The following is a 22,484-nucleotide window of genomic DNA, read 5'->3' on the forward strand; positions in this document are numbered from 1 at the left end:
ATCAGGGCAATGTAAAAACAACACAAATGTATTTCTCACATGTCTGAAATCTATAAAGTCTAACATCAAAGTTCTAGCAGGTTTGACATCTGGTAAAGACCTGGACTTCAGCTTCCTAAAGGTATCTCATCATGCTCTATTCAGAGAGAAGTCCTGTATCCTCATGTGGCAGAAGGGTCAGAGGTGGGGTGATAAACACAGTCCGTTTAACTTCTTTGTGAGGAGCCCAATCCCATCCACAAAGTGCTGCCCCACAACTTAACAAATTTCTAAAGTCCCCATATTTCAAGATCACATTAGCCAGTATGTTTTAATATATAATTTTTAGGGAACATAGTCAGACCACAGTGGTCTCTGGCTGACTTTTTCATAAGGGAAGAAGAATATATTTAAAGTTATGCGACATAAATATGTTCACCCACTCTGTTTTAATTTTATTTTTTTTGGGGGGGGGGTCCGGTTATGGGGCCTGAACTCTGGGCCTGGGTGCTGTCCCTCAGCTCTTCAGCTCAAGGCTAGCACTCTACCACTTGAGCCACAGCACCACTTCCAGCTTTTTTTTTTTGCTTATGTGGTGCTGAGGAATTGAACCCAGGGCTTCATGCATGCAAGGCAAGCACTCTACCGCTGAGCCACCTTCCCAGCCCGCCCACTCTGTTTTAAAAGTACCTTCATTGAAAGGTCTAGGTGTTTCTCAAGAATGGTACTTCTCAAGGCAATTCTTGCTTCTGTAAAGGTTGCTCAAACTAGTTACCTTGCCTCAGTTTCTTCATCTATGCAATGGAATTATTAACAATTCCTACCTCTGACAATTAGTAGAAAGATTAAAAAATTAATGCATGTGAAACACTTAGAAAAGTACCTGGTACCAAGAAAAAAATCTAATAAATATTGGGAATTATTCATATTACTATTAGTGCTATGAATTTTAGTGTTCCTCAGATGGAATTTCTTTTGTACTTAATCTATAGAAAAATTAACAATAGAAAGCCGCATATATGTATATATATATGTATGTATATATGTATATATACATATATATGGAGTATTTTGTGAAGCCCAAAAATATATTCACCAAAGCTTGATAAATAGAAAAGAGATGATAATAACATTACAAATTTCAACACAGAAGAATGTGTTCTTATAAAAGGAAATTCAAAATATATCTTTTGCTGGTAGATTTGCATAATAGGAGCAATTCAAAAGAATTCCAAGTGTAAATAATATAGATGATGTTAGAACAACTTGATTGCTTGTGAGAAGGGAAATTTAGCACCTTTAAAAATGAGAAATTGGCTTACAGGAACTCCTCCTTCCTAAGCTAAATCTAATTTAATACATAAATAAGCAAACAAACAGACACCTGAAACCACTGATATTTCTCCATGATGTTGATTCACCATTTGCCTCTGGTTCTGTGGAATCTTAGCCTTTCTTTACCCACTCTACCAGTTTCCCCCCAAACCATTTAAAACAGCTGGCAGCACATGTGAACCTGCCCTTTAACTTTACTTTATCTGCATGCTGTGAAATAGTTATCTTTTTCTTTTCAGGCCATATCTACTAATCTGATCTATTTTCAGTAAGTCAAAACAAAACAAACTAGCACAGAAACCCAGAAAAATAAGTTTATACAATCTGCTCCACATTCTAGAATCTAATATTAATACTTGTGACTAGAAATGTTCCTTCCATATGAAGCTCTGAAATGAAATTAAAAATAATTTCGCTCTGTGAAGAAATTATTTGGTAGTTGCCAAGTTCCTGTCTCAGATGACCTCAATAAAGAAGTAAAGACCTCCCCCCTCCCAGTCTCTCTATTCTGTTCCCAGTCACTAGTGAATAGTTTGTGGACACCTTAGTGTTTGTTTTATTAGCCCTCAAAATTCTGTTTAAAATACTGAAGGAATTTTAACAGAATATATACCCCGTTGTTCAAAAAAAATCCAATTTTTATAAATCCCAGGCAATCATTGGTTGAATCGAGCTCATTTTCCCCCAAATATTTAGGACAGCAGTCACTGGTTTAGGCAGATGTGATAGTTCCTCTTGCATTTTCAGTCTTCTACTTTTCAAGTTAATTGTTTACAAGTGTGGCACAGTTTAATCCTTTTATTTTATAGTTATTTTTTAATACATAAAATCATCTCTCTTTTTGAGGAACAGTGAACAGACATATTTTTATAGCTTAATTTGTCTTAAGTAGCAAGCTAGATGGGATTTAGCCTCGGAAATTTGGAACAATTTCACAGCGTATTTGCAGTCTTCATAAAAACGAGCTAATTAGAGTGTGTGACTGGCATCTTTCTACTTCATGCAGCTGCACACATGATATCAAAATATACTACTTCCTACCTCTTGCTTTAACCTATAACCCAGAAAAGACAAAGAGATATTTAAGGGATGCCTATTTGTATTTTATTACTGTTGTTCACTTTATTTTTTTCCCTCAGGAAACCAAAGTTCAAATCAGAAAGTCCTGAGACTAAGTTTAATTTTTCTCTACTGTCTTAATCAGTTACTGGATTTTTTTCTCATTTCAATTGTACATTTAGGCAGATTACTTTAATGAGTCTACGCTTCATTTCTCTAAAGCAGTGGAAAAACTGACATCATCTGTGCTATGACGCTGTTGTGAGAATATACACAGGTTGTATATGGCTGAGAAATTGTACCAAAAATTCTCTCCTCCATTCATATTTCTGAAAAAATACAAAATCTGGAAAAGAAGCTTTCCAGTTTGGGAATTACATTTCATCTGTAGAGTATTTAGTAATGAGTAGGCTCATTTCATTTCTGTTTGTTACATCAATTATAATAACAAGATCCATGTGGCATTTTGGAAATTTCAAATGCACTCATTCATTTGACTTATAAAGAATATTGGCTCGAGGATTTTATGATGATACTATTCATCTATTAGTGATGAAGAGACAGGATCTGAACATTTCTTTGAGACAGACTGTTGACTGGCATATCCATGCTTCATTCTGACTATCTCATTGATAGATAAGCTTTGCTTTATTTCAGGGCAAATATCTCTGTGATTAGAAATGACTTCTTTCTATCAGAGGTGCTGATCACTCTCTAACCTATATAGCTAATCTTGATGTATATTCAAAGATAGTTCAACCCTCCCCTTCTTCCTATACGAGTTCTCTGAGTCTAGCCACCTAGCAGTACAGAGGTGTAGAAAGTTATACAAGAGAACATAGAATAATGAGAGGGTACAGTTGTGTTCACAAATGCTTTGAATGTTAGGTCTGTTCTATGAGTTCACTGTGGTGATGAAACTGCCCACAGAGTGAGGCATCTTTTTGAAGAAATTGCTATATGTTCTGTAGAAATGAGCAGGGTAATTTGCCAAATTGCAGTTACATCAGGGGATGCTATAGTACTGTGTCTTTGCAAGAAACATGTGCCTTCTCTGATGTGTTCCATCTGATGTGCTGCATTTTGCCAATCCTGATGCAGCTGTGGGTGCCTATTATGTACAAAGGAAGGAGAAAGAAGGAAGATGTCTTTTGGAATTAAATAACTTGACTTGTAAATGATTATTGACTTTTGTTTCTCCAATTTCTGGCTTAGCTAATGTCAGCAAAGTAAATATTTTTTCTGTATTGCAGATTTATGAAAATTGCAATTTGGGTCTTAAACAGCAATTTATTTTGGGAATTTTGGTTGTTACTTATATGTTAGAGTTGGGGAGGGCCTACAATCAAAGGTAAAATGTAGGTATTGAGTTGTATTTAGGTATTAGGTTTAATATCTAGGTTGTATTTGATCTGAGTCTTACAACAGAGAATTAATTGTTTTATCAAAGAACAATTCCTTTTTAAACCGAACCTTCACTTCATTAAGGATTTATAGAACTTAAAGGAAATGACTGTACCTGAGTTTTGGAGTCACACTGTGAGATGGAGCAAGTCAAAGCACTGGGTATATAAGGTGGCTCGGTCTCCTAGTATTCTGCCTTCCATCCATGGCTGTCTCAAACTCACCCTCACTTTCTAAACTCTGGGTAGAGAGCTGCTTTCCATGAACAGATTGCCTAACAACCTAGTGCCTCCAATTCTCCTAGTTTTTAACCCTACCAGCTTCAAATGAAGATTTGAAGTATCAGTTTCACTCAAAAATCCCATCTCAGCACATTAGTCATAGAAGCAAGAGGAAACAGTTTGTAAGAAGACCAGAATGTATTCCTAACTAATCAGAGAGACAGCAAACCTCTCTATTTATTTTTAAATAATTGCAGAAATTTTCAAATCCAAGAAGGTTGAACAAATACCAGAACGTGACATTTTAGGACTCAAAAAGACTTGAAAGACTCAATTTGTTCAACAGATAAACAAACGCAAGTCTAGAGAAGTGGAATGGGCAAATGTCAAAGAGCAAACTACCTGCAATCCTGGACAGGGTCCTGGTTTCTTGACTACTTTCTCTAAATTTGGTATTATCCCTAGACACTAAAATTCACAGGTGATTTTCCCTACATACAAGCTCTAATACCAAGTGTGAGCCTCTCTCTTGAGATTCCTTAATTTTTTCACAATTAAAAAATAATTTATCTACTACTCAGGGTCCTGCTAACATCAAGGCAGGATTTAATATAGATTTTTTCATTATTACAAAGACTAAGGGAGGAAGTGGCGCTGTGGCTTCAGCGGTAGAGCGCTAGTCTTGAGCTGAAGAGCTGAGGGACAGCGCCCAGACCCAGAGTTCAGGCCCCACAACTGACAATTATATTAAGTGAAGTAAGCCAGGCCCAAAGAAACATAGGTCCCATGGTTTCCCTTATTTGCAATATCTAGTATATGTATGAGTCAAGCGGAAAAGGTCAGATAATGTGATGTCAGGAAAATGAACCCTTAGATATGTATTTTAATGTTTTTTTTCTTTCATGCATGTGTTTCTAATGCATCTATAAGATTATCTCTTTGTTGCTTTGTATGTCCCTCCCCCACAGTATAACCCCTGCTTTCACTATATTTGATGTCAGTATAACTTGTGGAGGAGATGGGGAAAAACCAGTTGTTTAAGGATACAGGTGGACCTGTTGCAACAATGAGAAGTACAAGTTGTCATGTCCAAAATGAGCTTTACAACGTCGGTGCGGGGGAGGGGGGGGGGAAGGGGGGAAGGAGAAGGATGGGGATTGGGGGGGGAGGGGGGAGGCTGGGAAGTGATGTGAAGGGTAAACAAAGGAGGAGGCTGCAGTGCTTGGTAAGAAATGTTCACATTATCCTGCCCATGCAATTGTAACTCCTCTGTACAGTATGTTCACAAATAAAATTAAATTAAATTAAAAAAAAAAACAAAGACTAAGGGAATCTTTAGGGGGTCAGATTATCATGTGACCAAAATGTTTATTCCACAGTAAATTGAGTGTTCTTATTGTGATTATTGTTGCTTAGAAGAAAGCCTCAGCCAAGCCTTCCTCAAATCAGTGGGGAAAAAATACCTTACTTTTAATGTTTCCATGACTAAACAGTTCCGATAGTATATTCCTTGACATTGTACCCTGTTTTCAAGCATTCCTCAGTAAGCATTCCTCAATAATTAGTCATTCATCACAAGCATTCTTTTGAATGGAATAGTTTCACCTTTCCAGGATTTCCCTTCCTACTGATATACAGGCATACCCACAAGCAATGTTTGGAAGCCCTGAATTCTGCAGTTCAAATTTAGATGAGGAAATGGATGCTGCCCTTGCATTTGAACCCACAGTAGCATCCCAAAAACCTTCTGGACCAAGTAAGTGAGTGGCTGAGTCCAGAGTCCATTCTAAGGCTTATTATTCTGCTGAGAAAACTCTGTCTAGTAGCTTATAGCAAATAAAAAGAGTGTGTACAACTCACTGTACATTGCCTAAATAGTTGTTTGGCATAGCCTGCTGTACCTGAAGAACAGAGAAAACTCTGCCAATAATTCACCTTATCACAATCTCTCTTTTTTTTTATGGCTTGAATTTACTCTCCCAGACTAGTGAGCTCCAAACACAAAGACTCAGTCTTGAGCATGAAGTAATGATTTTCAGTGTTTCAAATAAGCATAGTTCATTAAGTGATGATACAAGCTGAGACACAAGAATGGAGCATGTTATGTGATATGCAGTTGAAAACTAGATCAGGATTGTCATGTGTAAGACTTTAAGAAGAACCAACTATTTTTGGTGTTGGAACCATTTCCATGGCTGTTATTGACTGGAGAATATCCATGAAACAATACATGGGAAATCATGAAAACCTCATTTTTACAAATGTAGTAAATTGGGAAGGAGCCACTGTTTTTCCTGAATAGTATGAAGAATAACTGACTTTAAGACAAAATTCTGACAGCAGGGCCAATGTCTTAAGAGTATGCCAATTACGAGCATCTTTGTCACATTTCTATTATTTTAGTAATGTCTCTCCCTGCCAAAAATGAAACATAAACATAACAAAGAAAAAACTTGACCTGATCACTGTTATTCGAGAATTGAAATGAGGTCTTTTGGGCCCTAAGAACTAAAGAAAGAAATTAATTGATCTTAACTATACATACTTTTGTCCTAGATTTTATGTCAGATTTCCATCATCAGAATCCTAAGGCAATCCAACTGATTCTGACACATTTAGTGTCACTTTAACAAATGCAAGCCACTGTTTGGATAAACAGGGAACTGAAAATTAAATAAACAAACATGCATTACACTGATAAGGTTATCCACAAAATCAAAAGTTTGTAGATCTAACCTCCTAGACCTGAGAAATTCCAATGAAGAGTTCCTGAGGCAGCATTTCTTCATAGCACTTAAGCATTCAAGAATTCAGCATATTGCATATTTTCACAGGATTAGTTGACAAACTTTTCTAAATATGTCACTTTGCAAACTGGGATTTCATCAATTTGAAACAGACTGCTGTTTAACTTTAGCATCCAATCTTGGGCTGATTTTTTTTTTTGGACAAGTCATCACCCTTTCTAAATTTTTCTCATTCATCTTTCCCTAGAGCTGGTTTTATGAAGTTATTGGATACAGAACTCAAGAGATCTTAGAGCTTCTGTAGAACGTAGTATCTCTCAACATTTCCACATTGTTAAGGATTGTGGAAAGTTGCTAAAGATTGTGGGAGAGTTGCCTGTTCTGTCCTTCTGCCCCAGCGGTAAAGGATCTGGCTAGAGGGAGGCTTTCACTATGAATATAGGTAAAACCCACAGACAAGTGTCAAAGTAGAAGCAAAACCTCAACATTTGTGTTATTATTTTCAGGATGTAAATATTAGTCTAGAAATTAGCTCCCATGGGTACTAAATTCTTGTTTCCAATTTCCTTTTTTTCAATATATCAAGGCCTAAATTCTTAAAGCATTTGATGAGGTAGTATTTTTTTTCCCAAGTGCCTAGTAGTCTCTAGGCAGAATTTTTATCTTTATATCCTAGGAAGTGCCACCATTTTTCAGTAGCAATTCATCTCCACTCCCCAAATTTTTATATTCAGATTTGAGTAGCAGTATATCTAAGAACCCAATTCATTACACAATGACTGTTAAAAATATGTAAAGTGGATTGGATGGGTCTGATTCTGTTCCCTTAAAATCAGTTCACCGCTTCCTTGTCCCCAAATGCATTGTACAGACCACTTTGTTACCCTTGATAAGGAGGAAAATGGCATTGTGCCCTGTTGATGCATTAAAAGAAATCAGATTTCTCCATTCTGAATTTTCTTGGACAAAGTTTTCTGTGTATCTGCCGCTGAATGAGATCCTTAGAGAGAAACTTTGGGAGTGGGGGCGGGGTGGGGGGGAAGATGGGAAGGGGAAACAAAGGAGGAGGCAGCAATGCTTGATAAGAAACGTACTCATTACCTTGCTCATGTAATTGTAACACCTCTGTACAGCATTTTCACAATAAAAAATTAATGAATTATTTAATGTTATTAACTGCTTAATTAAAATACTGAAAATGGGCTTTTCCCATTGTTTTTTTTTTTTACAATGGGCCCATTCTAGGCTCAGAATCAATCCCAGGGAGAGACTTGCACCCTTGTACCCTTCTGAGGGGCTGCCACCAGAGGATTTTATTTAAATTGCCCTCTGAATTCACAGTAATTTAGTATCAGGGAAGAACAAGATCTTTATCAACAAAGGGCTGCCAGAAGCCCCACTGCTTCTTGAGTAGCTGCAATAGATGACTAATGTTACAAGCAACCTCACATTTCAGTTTCTGCTCAGAAAGCTTTTCAGCAAATGTTGGTGGCACGCATCTCAAAGCACAGTAGTTCCATCTGACTTCCATTACTCTTCTTGAGAAGATCAGTTTTGTAACTGGAATCAGAAAAGCAGTCAAAGTAATTGTCACTGGCAATCGGTGAAATATAACAATCTTAGCTTGGGAACATATGTTCTGTTATAGCAAAAAACAAAACAAAACAAAACAAAACAAAAAACCCTTCCTCTAATTCTACAACACATATTTCCCCAGAGCTAGAAGAGATTGTAGAAAAGGCCTGGTGCTTCCATCCATAAAACTCTGCTAGCCCTACAAAGTAGTTGTTTTCCCTTAGGGACACATTGCTCATCACCTTCCAAGAACACCTATTCTTTGTTTGTTTGTTTGTTTTATTCTGACCATTTAAATGCCTCTTTGAATTAGAAATGGAATTCCTCTCTCTGTATTTAAATCCTTCAGAATTGAAAAGATAAATCTTCACATACTCTAAGGGCAGTTCTCATCCCCAACTTCTAATCTTCCTTTGTTACTTTTATATGTAGTCCCGTTCTCAGCTTTGATTTCCTCAATCACTCTGCCGCTCTTCCCTAAAAGAAGCTCCATTTACTTATCTAGCTCTTAAAGGAATTAAGATAGAGAAAAATTAAGCTTTAAATCAGAAATAGAGCTCTCCTATTTACTAAATGTTGGAAAGTTATTTCTTTTGTCAGGAGAATTAGAAAACATGAATAAAAGACATTTCAAATCAGACAATAAGCAAGATAAGCAATAGCAAATGATATTATTACCGCTCATAAAAGTAGTATAAAGGGCTGTCAAGGCTTCCCACATGATAAGGATAGATGTGAGTGTTTTATGGTGGAAAAAAGACAGAGTATGTTCAGGAATGGAAGTGGTTCTAACTAGAATAGCCATGTTTTCTAATGGGAGCAGGTCAGTCTCTACAGGATAGAAGCTAGAATGAGTCTAGAGAAATACTAAGCCTTGTAAGCTTAGAGTTTGGGTCTTATTTGAAGTGTGACAAAAAGCTATTGCTAGGTTCAAAGAAATGAAGTTACAGTCTCTGAAATGGATGGAGAGAAGGTTACAGAAGACAAAATAGAAGTGAGACAGTGGGTAGAGAACAATTTTCATAATCCAGAAAGAAGTACATAGGCTACTTATAGCAACCCATGGAGTTTCAGTGGGAAGCAATACTCTACAGAGAATAAGACAGAGATGGAGCAAGCAGACAGAGTGCCTAGGATTAAACCCAACCTCACCAATTTAGGCAACTGAACTAAACAAGTTCTTTTTCCTGCCTCTTCACCTGATGCTTCTTTTGTGAAAGGATAATCAATACAAGACTTTCACATGGCTATGTTGTGATGAATAAAAAGAGTTGAAATGTATGTTACCTGATAGCTAAATCTTCAATTAATTATAGCTATGGCATACCCTATTTTATATAACATTTTCAGAGTTGGGCATTCCTTTATTTGCTTTTGGTCTGGAAATGGGCAAGAACATGAGTGAGGAATGTCACCAGAATTATTCCTTCACAAACAATTTTTTTTCTCAAGCAACAGGGAAAACAGAGGACCCGTGAGAGAAAAGGCATGCTATGAACCATCTGTTGTATTTTCCATTCTTTGATAATCTACCTTATCATATTGTAAAGACTTGACATTTTGAATGTGGCATTTTTTTTTTAACAAGATGATCCTTGTAGGACCTATTCTTAATCTTGTTTAAAATCCAAACCTCAGTATAGTGTGACTCATGTGAATGTGACTCTAAATTCCACAAGAGTGTGGAATAATATCAGAGCATTGGCATTAGGCCATAGCCAAACTGTTTCCTCTTGTTATATGTCCACCTACTTCAATAATACTCCTTGTTTTACAGGCATCCCAGGAAGTGACTACGTGAATGCCAACTACATAGATGGCTACAGGAAGCAAAATGCTTATATTGCAACACAGGGATCTCTTCCTGAAACATTTGGGGACTTTTGGAGAATGATATGGGAGCAACGGAGTGCCACGATTGTCATGATGACAAAATTAGAAGAAAGATCCAGGGTAAGAATAAGTATCCATCCCTTCAAATATTTTTCCAGATAGTCTTTGTGCTGTCTATTGTATTCTCTTCAGAATGTCACCAGTCTCTAATTTTATTTTATGTACACTAATTGTGACTGAACAGCAACAATTCTGATTAAAACATTTTTAATACCCTTCTGGGAGGGGTGAGTGTGGTGAAGATATTTGCATATAAAATGCCTGTGGATGCCTCCCAGGAGACAGAGGACAGAGATAAGAGAGGATCTAATTCAAGATCAGCCTAGGAAAAAGTTCACAAGATCCTATTCCAACCACTCAGCTGAGTAAGGTCAGGTATAGGTAACAGGATTGTGATCTGAGGTTGACCCTGGGCAAAATAAAATGCAAGATTCAAGTAGAACAACTAACGCAGAATGGACGGGGTGGTGTGCGGCTTATGTGGTAGAGCAGCTGCCTAGCAAGCAAGGTAGTCTTATTTTCAAACCCTGAACTAAAACAAAGCAAACAACAAAAACACCTCTATAAAGTATGGCTTGTTAGAGGTGCTTGCATGTAATCTCATCATTTAGCAAGATAAGCCAGGAGAATTGCAAATTCAAGGCCAGTTTGTATTACATAGCAATACATTGTCTCAAAAAAAAAAAAAAAAAACAACCCCAAATGTAAAAATTCTGAGTCCTTTCAAAAAGGAAATTTTCCCACAGTAGGAAAGTTGTCAGGAAAAGTCAGTAGTATTCAAGGACATGGTTTGAGAAAATAAATAGTAACTTGAACCTTTTCTTAAACTTCACATTGAACAAGAATCTGAGAATTTTGGGGAGAATCCCCTTCAATATGAGATTTTCACCATTTTCTTTCTTACAATCTGCAGTTTAAGATCTAAAATTGTATAATAGAGGATGTTAGTTCAAATTATTCAAATTAACATAAATTAATTTAGGGCTGCCAGAAAAAAAAATGATGTGGCTTAACACTTGACATAAATGTGTAGAGGACATTTCACTAGTTTACATTTCTCTGGAAAGGAATAGATTTAAATAGCAAGTCATTGCTTCTTAAGGAAGGAGTTTTATTCGTCATATGGGTCTAATATTATGGTACATGGCATATTAGTAAAATGTTCTTGATATGGAAAACTAAAACATAATGCCTAAGTAGTGTGCCTTATTTCTCAGTATGTGGGCAAGTTTTGTAACCATGGGATGAAAATCAATCTTTAACCTTGGGTACGGAACCAACTAGTGGCACAGTCTGTCACTGAAGTGTAGGCTGTGGGCAAGTTTTGTAACCATGGGATGAAAATCAATCTTTAACCTTGGGTACAGAACCAACTAGTGGCACAGTCTGTAACTGAAGTGTAGGCTCATTCAAAGTGGGGTTTGAGGTCACAGTAAGAGTGTATTTCACAATGGTCTCAACAAGGAGAGGGAGAAAGAAGCCAAGACCTGGTTCTTCACTTAGGAGCTCTGAGATCCTCTAAGCTCAACACTAGTAGTGCCTCTTGCCCAGATATATGTGTGAGGAAGCGCAAAGGCTGCTCAGAGGCTTTATAAGGAAAAGGCTAACAAAAGGGAAGAGATTAAAAGCTCCTACACAGGTGGAAAATGAAATGGTGTGCCATGCAGCTGGGTTAGTAAATCAATGAGAGTTTTCACCTGTGTGAATTCTGTACCGATGGTAAAACACTGTCTAACACGAGCTCATAAGACAACACTGATGACTCTGAAGACAAACCTTTGTTTCATAGTTTGTGTTCAAACCCCCGTCAAAGGGTATAAATAGGTCCATCATTGATTTGTATAGCAAGCACTTTCTTTCACTACGTTCCTGGACCCCAATAAACCTCAGATATAACAGTTAATAATTACAGAAGTGTCTAACACATAGCTTAGTGATATTTCACCAAAACCCTGTGAGAAAAATGTGACTATGATCTTCACTTGGTGTATGTTCACCAAGACCCAGAAAGTTGCAGAAGGTCATCTGAGGGCATTCAGTTTACCAAGGTCAGAGATAGGAATTGAAGACAGACAGTCTGGCTCCAGAACACAGGTGCTTCCCTCGCCTGCTAACACTCCTATGAAGCAGAGACAGCTGAACTATTATATTACGGCATGTATGTAAATCCAACCTACCCGGTCTGCTTTGCCTAAAGATACCAGCTGGTAACAAGCAGTCATTTGCAAAGGCTGTTTTCAGTAAAACACACATTTTATCTTGACACTGCAGGCCTTCATTAAACTGCACAGAAACTTGTTTTTGAAATAACCAAATGAAATTCTGCCCCCTTTCTCCCTAATTGCTTCTAATAATAAAGTTAGTTCTAACTGGCCCCACTGCCTCTGCGACATCTGATGGTAATGAACAGTTCTTGGCAGAGGCGTTGTGACTTAAATACCTGCAGTTTATCTTTCTGTTGCAGACTACCTTGCCACCCCCACCCCCTTCTCACACAGAAGAACTTATTTGGAAGTTACTAAATGAACCTTTGTTTGCTTCCTTCATTAATTACTCCTTGCTTTCCCAAGCTCACTTTCTCCTTTGTTAAATGGCCTAAGGAGACCAATTAAAATGCTGTCCTGTGATTTTTATTCTGTGGTGGTGAAGCCTGTATCCAAACTTGTGATGACCTGCATTAGCCAATAGGCAGTTGGGGAACCTCAGTCCTTGTCAGGCTGAAGGTACAAATAAATGCTGACCCCAAAGCCCTTTGTTCCCCATTCTTGGTAAGAATGTACACATGTCATGGGTAGATTTAACAAAGCATTTTATGTCTCAGATGATTGCATCTGTTTGTCTTTCTTCCTCCCTTATATCCACCCTCCTCCCTTGCCCTTTTCCTTGTCCAATTGCTCTTTTTACCCAGAGAAGCGAGAAGAAAGAGGAAAGCATTTCTGGATTCTCAAACAAGAATTTGGATTGAATTTCACTATAAAAATAGTGTCATAAATAGTGGTTAGTTGTTACTGAAATCTATAGCTCCATACTTCAGGAATGTTGTGGGTTCTGTGGGCTGACCTGAATACTCAAGTGAATTCTCAATTCCCAGCCGCTAACTTCAAAGCAGACATTTGAACTAGGCTGGCTCCACTGAGGAGCTGCCTGGAGTCTCCCTCATAAGGAAAGGTAGTCCAGGTAGTTTAAACCAATCATCTCCTCAAGGGCTAATGCTTGCATTGTCATTATTTATTTTAAGGATCTGGTCTTCAAAATAATATTCATCACATGGTATGTGAAAAAGTGTGTGTGTATGTGTGTGTGTGTGTGTGTGTGTGTGTGTGTGTGTGTGTGTGTATGCATGCTTGAGTGTGCATCTCAACACTTGTATGAATGAGAAGTATATTAGAATACCCGGTGACTACAGATTTAAGGTGAGAAATAGAGAAGGAAAAGAATGGGAAAATAGTATGAGGTTAATAGCATCATATGACTAGAATGAATGGAGATAACCACCATTGGAGAAAAGCACAGTCAAGAATACACACAAGTTCTAAATAGAAGGACTTGGCAATCAAATGTCTTCACTCAGAACTCCACTTTATTCTGCCTAGACAGATGCCAGTGAGCACATAACACAACCCCTCAAAATCTTATTCTTCCCTTTTGCGTTAGTATGAGTATTGACTAAGATAATAAATGGGGCAAGTTCTCAAATATTGTTTTGTTAACAAGTTGTTGGCTAATTTACAAGTTCACTTTCCCCTCCAATTGGCCTCAAAACAATTCTACTTTTGTTCCCAAGTGAACTAAACTTGTTTCTCTGTAGATTCCATTCCCAAATCCCAAGCAACTTTACAGAGCCCCTGCATATGATAAATTTTGTCCATTATTCTGAGTCCAGACTAGCCATGAAGTATGGTCAAGAAGAAAGTGGATCTCAGACCAGAGTTCTTTTGTACTTACTTTTCTCCAGGACATAGTCTCCAGAATGCAGAGCCTGGCACCAAAAACTTGTTAATCCAGCTGCAAATAAACCATAATATGACATTCTGGCTGCTACTTTCACTGCAATTCTATCTTGAATCAATACAATAAGAAAATAATGAGTAATATAGATTTTGTGACATGTAGTGATAATTGGCACTAGAGATGATACATTCTCAGCACCACGTTTCCTTTTGGTTTACTTTTCCTTCCCTCCACACTCCCTTTATTGTTTACGTATGGTGCTAAGGAAGTTGTCACTTAGAACTAGCCTCTGTTTCTACCTTACAGTTTGGTCCCAGCCCTCTTAACTCTCTCATTGGGGTCTGACCTTAAAAATCAGTGTTTGTAATCTTTCCTGACTTAGGACAGGTCACTGAATTAAGAGCCCGCTAAGTTCAAAAGAAGAACAGGTAATACAAATTTCAGAGGCCTTTAGAGAACTTCTCTGTCTTTGAATGGCTGAAGAAGCCCTTACTAGTGTTAAAAGTGACTTCGGACTGACTACAGTCATTTCAAAATTTATGTTCTTTGATTTTCAAATTCGGTCACTCTCCCTCAACAGTGAAAGAATTCTCCACTTAGAATAATTGTATTCATAAACTGCTTTGTTAAATGCAACTCCTTTATACAACTACTTAAAGATAAAAAAATGAAAATAAGTCAATGAAATTGGCTTTCCATGGTAAAAAATATTTGAGAGTATTTGCATGGTGAATATATTCAGTTATCAACCCTGAAAAGAAAACTATGAGCTGAATATTTTATATGAGCTGAAGGATGAAAAGAATATAAAAAACAATCCTTGCTGCAAAGTTTGAAAGTAAAGTATTATTGCTGCCTGAAACATATAGATCACTGCAAAGCCATTGTAGAATGTGATATAAGATCCTGTTGGTGGGTTTCTCCATAGTTTCCATATGACTTGCCAAATCCTCTCGAGTTCTGCCTCATTCATTGATTCTCTAGCAAGTCATTCCCGTGCCCTAGAATGTGGTCTCTAATTGTTTCCATGTTTCATAACATGCCAATAAGCTCATGGATTGGTCTGGGCAACCACACAGAGGGAAGGAAAAAGTTTGGAAAAAATGAAACACTGGGAGGAGAGTAAAATGTATGCGGCTGGGATTTCCACCCCAAGGATGTTATTTGTGGGTGACTAAGTAAATGGTTGGCAGTTTCTCTTAAAGAACTACAGTCTCTGAGGTAAGATTTGCCAAGCTGAATCCTGGCCCAGGGAGCTCCATGATTTAGAGGGTGATTGTCCACCTGTATGTTTTCCTCTCATCTATCTACTTTAGCTGTTTCTCTTCAACTTTGAATTGATCTTGAGGTGTGTAATACACAAGGAATGTGGAAGCCTGCTGCTTGGCAAATGCTTTGCTAGATGCTGAAATAGTTGAGCCAAGGTTTGAGGTGGTCTGTCTAACATTGTCTTCTGCCTGCCTTCATCACAATGCTGATAGTTGAAATTGTTGGCCACACTGTCCTTCAATCCTTAGAGTGGGAATTGTTAGGTTTTAGCAGTTCATGTGGCTAGAATTAGTGCCGTAATTGTTGGAGATGGGGCCAGACATTCTGATACACAACAAATGGGACATGGTTTTTTTTTTGGTGTGTGTGGGGGGGGGGGTGTGTTGCTATTAAGGCTTGAACTGAGGACCTGCTGCTTTTGCTTAGTTTTTTCACTAACGGCTGGTGCTCTAACACTGTGCCATACCTCCATTTCCACTTCTTGGATGGGCTGGCTTCACACTGTAATCCTCAGATCTCTGCTTCCAAAGTAGCTAGAATTACTAGGTACTAGTCCTGTTGGTTTGTTCTGAAAAACGGAAATGTAGGGCTAAACACAAGGAATTCCATACTTGATTTTTAAATGATCTATATTGCATTTTCTATTTTAAAATAGAAAATCATGTCAGCCAGTAGGTCGCATCTAGAACAGCTCAAATGTTTTCTTTATCATGACGTGATGATTTCTTATGCCAGAAAGGAGAAAATCCCTGGACCACTAAAATTTATTGTTTGGGCTAGAGAATAGAAGTTGGTTTGTGTCAAGTCCAAAAAGTCTGAGGATATGTGATTTGTCTGTGTTGATAGTTTGCCAAATTTGAATACCAAAATTTGACTTCTGGCCAATTGAATCCCTCCTGCCTAATGACCACATACTCTCCCTGCCCTGCAATGTCACCTTTGCAAACTGCCCCTCAAAATGTCAGAATGAGATGGACTTCCATTCACATTTTGCTCTGTGGCTAACAGAGCAAGAACCAGCAAAAAAAACCCCAAATATTCTGGTCCAATATTTTCTTCATTTTCTGTAAAACAAATCTTGAAATTCTTTTCAGACTGCGAGGTTCTTTCAGGTTAGAATTTGACAGAATCACGTTGAAGATTATAAATGGCAGTGTTATTGTTTCCAGTGTTGCTATCATATTTTGGAAAGCCCAGACTTGGCCAGTAGCAGACCAGTTCTTGGCCTCTCTGGTTTGTTAAGGTTCGGTAAGTTTAATGGAGAGCAAATTATTTCCAAATGCCAGGTCTGTGTCCTTTTTCCAAATAGAAATGGAAGCGCCAAAGTCCTTGAACATTTAATTTCTCCAACTGCAGCCTAAAGGCCTGCCTATCTAGGGCAACAGAAACTGCTTTTTCCTTAAGCAACTTCAGGAACATCAGCACCAACATTGCCTTTGGAGCCTGCATGATGTATGGGATTGTTTTGAAATGGTGGATCTTTAATGTAAATAGGACACTGGCAACTGAAAGACTGATACTTATGTTGGCAACCTAAAGGATGTTTGGGTCCTTATCTAGCAAGTTCCATGCTCTTGGTTTTCTTTTGTCAGCGGACACAGTGTCAGATAAAAGAAAAAGAATCCCACCAGATTTTTTACTGCCTATATAGCTTCCTCAATTCTCCTACATTCCTACCCCTGGATTCTTTCAACATCATCACCTTCCTCATATATTCTACTTAGAAGAAGAGCCTATTGAGTTTGGCACAAAGCATTTATGCTAAGGCTGTGTTAAAATTTCTGATGACTCATACAAAGCCCTTTTTCCCTACGTTTGTGTCTGTGTTACCCCAAGATGCAGCAGGTCACCCCTATGGGATTTTTGTATGTATTTGTGTGTATGTGGGCATGTGTGTGTGTCTCATTACTGGGGCTTGGGCACTGTCCTTTAGCTTTTAAGCTCTTGCACTTTGAGCCAGAGCTTCCCTTCTGTCGTTTTGCTGGTTAACTTGAGATAAGAGTCTCACAGACTTTCTTGTCCAGGTTGGCTTTGAATTGCAATCCTCATCTCTCAGCCTTCTGACTAAATATAATTACAGCCATGAGCCACCAGTGCCTGGCATCTGTACTGTTTTTAGAAGTGCAAATTAATCTCTGTTCTCCAATAGCACAGTGTACTTTTTAAAAAAAAATCTGTCAGCAGAATTCCAAGGAAGGTTGGAAGGTTGGTGCTCTTTCGACATACATTAATTAGTTGTTACCAAGTTGGAATGCATCTGTCCTGTCTGGTATATATTGTCTTTGTATAAAAACATTAAGTTACTTAATGATGCTGGTTGGATAATGATGATGCTGGAATGTGTCTTAATAAAAGACAGCCACTGGCCAACCAACGCAGTAACTACCCTCTGGTTGATAGCAAAGTGCCACCAATGGTGGAAACACGATGATGGTCAGTTTAATGGAAGAACTTATAGAAAAAAATTAGGTTAGCTTCCCCCATACCAATTTCTGGCAGACACATCAAACTAAAAGAGAATAATTTTTGAGTTAAGAAATTGATACACACACACACACACACACATGCACATGTATATGTGTGTGTATCAGAAGTTATAACCTGTATAAATTAATACCTCAGCATGTATAATTTTTTCTGTCCACTACAATTCTTCCTGACATTTATCTATGACTTTTTTTAACTTTCTTTTCAACATATTGGTAATTGTTTACCACACATAACTACTCCTTATAGAACCTTGATTCTTAAATCCTGAGATGAAGCTGCTAAACATAGATTTACAGTTCATTTTGATGACATGTATGGTAACCTACAGATTACTAATGTCTTAAGACCCTTCTTTTGCTAAATAATATGGCCTTAGACAGACTTCTCCAAATATGGTGTGACAAATGCACTCTTTAGATCAGGGCTGCTGCAGTGGGTATTCTAATGTTTTACCATGCGTCTTTATTAAGGTGAAATGAGGCAACTTAAAAATAACCCAACCAGTCCTAGGCCACAGTATAATTGTTAATCTTGTTGCCTTTGCTGAATGTATATAATGTGCCAGGTACCCTAAGGAAAGCCATATAGGAGTCAAGGTGGCTTACAGTGAGAACATTTCCTTAAAGTGCAGTGGGCACACCTATTTCATGTGTGTTCTACTTACTGCATGTGGCCAACGGTAAGGTTTTGTTTCAAATGCATTCAAACAGGATCTCTCATATCATCAACTTACTTTTGATATTTTGATGTGAAAACAATAAATGAATGAATTTTACAGTACAAATTTTAATTCAGTAGCAGGCAGCTCACTCCTCCTGTAATTATATAATAATGAAGCCTCCACCTAAAGGTGGTGACTTTAGTGATAAAAGAAACAGTTGTCCCACATGCAGCCCCAAGTCTGAATTATCTCTGAGTTAGGCCTCAAGTAAAGCTGCTCAATGACATTTCTAAAGTACAACCTGAGGAATAGGTTCTGCTGTGGGTATTTTTCACCTCTCAATCTATTACAATTTCTTATCAACAACTGGGATTTAGGAGGACAATTAAGGGGTTATTGTGAATTTCACACTTGCTTAAAGAAGCAGTAGGTTTAACTACACCTCCTGACTTAGTCATTAAGACTGATGGATTGGGGACAGGAATTGTCTATTTCAAACCACATCTGCCAACACCTTGCCCTGCACAAATCTTGGATCAATAACGGCTGAGATAAATAACATGTTCCCTTTTTCAGAATAGTTTATAATAACCACACTCACAAAAGGCAAGGATACAATTTGATCATTAGTGAGGGCTACTTACTGCTTGTTGAATGCTGATTAATGCTAGCCACCGAATCACTTGTTTTAAGTACATCATTTTCCATCTTTACAATGTTCGTGTAACGTCAGTGATGCTGTTCCTAATTTACAAGTGAAGCCTATAAGTTTGTTCCTGGAAATAGAGATGAAGATTTCACCCCACCCAGTGAGAGAACACCTGCCAGTCCACAAATCAATACTAAAGCCACTTGTGGCTCTCTCAAAATCAAATCGCATTAGGATTTTATTCAGTAGCTACTTACATTATAGTTCTGACATGCTCCAAGGGGACTGACTTCGTTCTTCATCTCTCACACTCAGTTTCAGGCAGGAAGACTAACAAACAGTAACTCTCCCTAGAAATACTTTATAAAATGTGTCCTCCAGAAAACAAGATGGGAGATAGGCTATTGTTACAGCTGAATGTTTCTGGAGAGTAAAGTAGAGCTAGTTAACTTGCATCAGCTAAGTAGAAAAAAAATCATTTCTGTTTGTCTCTGTTCTTTTCTCATTGTACCTCATACTTGCTCTCTACTACCGATAGAAGTTGATCTTTGTATAGCTAAAGATGAAGATGTCAGTAAATGTGACTGTGTAATGTAGCCCTGTAAAATAAGATGAGCCTGTAATAACCTGTGGGGCCCCGATAATCAGCGAGGCCCAATAGTCAGCGTGGCCCTATGGTCCGGCCTGCTGGAGGGAGTGGGTCGTGGAGCCTCTCAACCCCATAGACCCCGCCACCAGACAGAGCAGGGCATTGAGGGGCTGACATCACTGCCCCACAGGTCATGCAGCCCAAAAGGGGGCGGGACATGCCACCAAAAGGGGGCGGGGTGTGCTACTGGAGGGGGCGGGGTGTCGAGCCCCATGTGGCAAGCTGCCTATTGGGATTGGACAGGGGGCAGCATGGGGGAGGAGCAATAGTGGGAGAGGGGCTCAGCCTATCAGGGTATCTATAGGCTGCTTGCTGTGATGCCCCAAGAGGGAGGTTAGGGGGGAAAACAGTCCAGAGGAGATGGGGAGTCCTGAGGAGAGGAGACTAAGGGAAAAACCAGAGTTCTGAGGGGAGTAGAGGAGAGGAGGGAATAGGGGAAAGCCTGCTGGAGCAGGGCAGGGCAAGCCTCTAGAGGCCATTTGGGGCCTCCTCAAAGGGCCATTTGGGACCTAGTGGACCTCCTCTGGAGGCCATTTGGAGCCTCCCTCTAGAAAGGCCTGTGGAGAGGCGCCTCCAGGAGCAGGGCAGGCCTGTGGAGAGTGGAGAGGCCCGCAGAGAAGGAGGAAGGGAAGAAAGGGAAAAGCCTTCCCCTTTGGACATGTGGAGCTTTGGAGCTTTGGAGGTCTGAGGATTGGAGGTTTGCAGACCAACAAAGGTGGGGGGTGGGAGTGGTCAGGGCTGCCTATTGGAGTCTTGGAGGTTTGGTAGTTGAGGCTGCCCTTGGTTCTGGGTATCTAGCCCAGGACAAGGTAGTCGCAGGACCCCTTTCTGGTGTAAATAGTGTAAATAAACTTATTTTGTTAACCTCTCACTTTGCCTCCATGGATTGTCTTGGTCTCCAGAGGTCCTAAGTAGCCCTGAACAGGCTACTCAGAGAATGAATTGGAGAGAGGCAAGGCTGAGGTCTGACTCGCAAAGGAAGCATGTATCACTTACTCTTCGGAGGGTGGGGAGAAGGACATCTGATCTCACTGCGACCTGCCATATGCTGGCATGTCCACATGCATCAGAATATCTAGTTTTCATATGCTCTCTTTGAGGAATATTCCTGTCAAGAAAGGGCAATCGTTAGCCATGTTTTCTAAAAAAAAATAAATGTTGCCCTTATTTGTTGCACTTGAATTTTAAAGACCTTTAAATGTTCTTTTTTGGTAAAGAATAAAGTTACTACACATTATTTAAATTGAGTACAAATGTAACAGTATATTATTTAAGCTGAATATAAAAGCATTATTTCTTCTCTGAAATGCAAATTTTTATAGCATTTACTCCTAGTAAGGTTTTCTGGTTCTGTTTGTGTTTTGATTGTTTTTTTTTTTTCTGAAAGCCTGTGTCTCAATGACAGCTACAGTTTCTAACTTTTTACTAAAGTACGAAAATAATTCGTATGAATTTAATCTTTTCTGCCTCAGAAGAATGGGGCAGATTTATGGATAAAGAATTATTAAGCAATGGGGTGACTTTTTTCCCTAAAAGTTACATGAGGATTGAACTTCTATTTCTTCAACTCTTTTCTTTTTTCTTTTTTCTTTTTTTAATTATCAAGGTACGGTACAGAGGGGTTACAATTACATAAGTAATAAGTACATTTCTTGTCAAACTTGTTACCCCTTCCCTCATTTTTCTCTTTTTTATCTTAGCCAGTTCTATTCAATGCAAAGTGATGTGAGAGGTCATTTGCATACATCACAGCAAAAACTGCCCTTATGGGATTGTGTCAGTTTTTTTAATATGGTTGTTGTCCAACTGCAACTTCAATAATTCTTGAACTCAATAGCATCCTCTTGAATATTGTAATAGGCAACCTACAATGTAAACATTCACTTATTTCAGTGAGACATTCATGTAATGCTTTTTCACGTTTTAAAGAAAGTCATTTGGCATAGTTTTTGTGATTATTTTTCCATTTGAATTGTTACTGCCTAGGTCTTATTGGTTGCTTTCAAGTGTCAGCCTTTGCTAAACATGTCAGATATGAAAGCATGTAGATGTCCTAAAGCCTGATCCTGCTGCTGTATCAGTAATGAGTGTGCAAAAATGGCCTCCTTTGCATTTTTCTTTGAGTTTAGAGTATGTTAGAAATAAAATACACTGTTCTGTGCATAAGAGGAATATCATTAGAAACATGATGTTTGTGTGATGTCATAGGGATAGACATAAAAACAAACCCAACAGCTGCAGTTTATACCTTTCTGCATAAATGTTCAGAAAATGCTCCTCTCCTTTCTCATGTTGAGAAACTTAGATGATGAGACCTAACTTTTCTAATTTTTTCTTTTTTTTTTTTTGTTGGTCATGGGTCTTGAACTCAGCCTGGGCGGTGTCCCTGCGCTCTTCAGCTCAAGGTGAGCACTCTTGAGCCATAGCATCACTTCCAGTTTTCTGATAGTCTATTGGAGATTAAGAGTCTCACAGACTTTCCTGCCTGGGTTGGCTTTGAATCTCATTCCTCTGATCTCTGCCTCCTGAGTAGCTAGGATTACAGGTGTGAGCCACTGACACCCAGTCAAAGACCTCTAACTTTTTAGAAGGTCCAGTATCT

The 22,484-nt window shown here is 38.5% G+C and overlaps 1 protein-coding gene across 42 annotated transcripts in view; it reads left to right on the top strand.

The window, feature by feature from the left end:
* Positions 1-22,484, top strand: part of Ptprd (protein tyrosine phosphatase receptor type D) — a 2,013,525-nt gene that overhangs the window by 1,938,307 nt on the left and 52,734 nt on the right. For all 42 annotated transcript variants that reach the window (XM_070033182.1, XM_070033181.1, XM_070033197.1 and 39 more), the window contains one exon: positions 10,098-10,273. In XM_070033182.1, coding sequence (XP_069889283.1) covers positions 10,098-10,273 — 176 coding nt within the window. The remainder of the gene's footprint in view (positions 1-10,097; positions 10,274-22,484) is intronic.

Source organism: Dipodomys merriami, unplaced genomic scaffold (genome assembly GCF_024711535.1).
Source record: "Dipodomys merriami isolate MVZ:Mamm:240054 unplaced genomic scaffold, mDipMer1.0.p SCAF_22, whole genome shotgun sequence".
Classification (NCBI taxonomy): Eukaryota; Metazoa; Chordata; class Mammalia; order Rodentia; family Heteromyidae; genus Dipodomys; species Dipodomys merriami.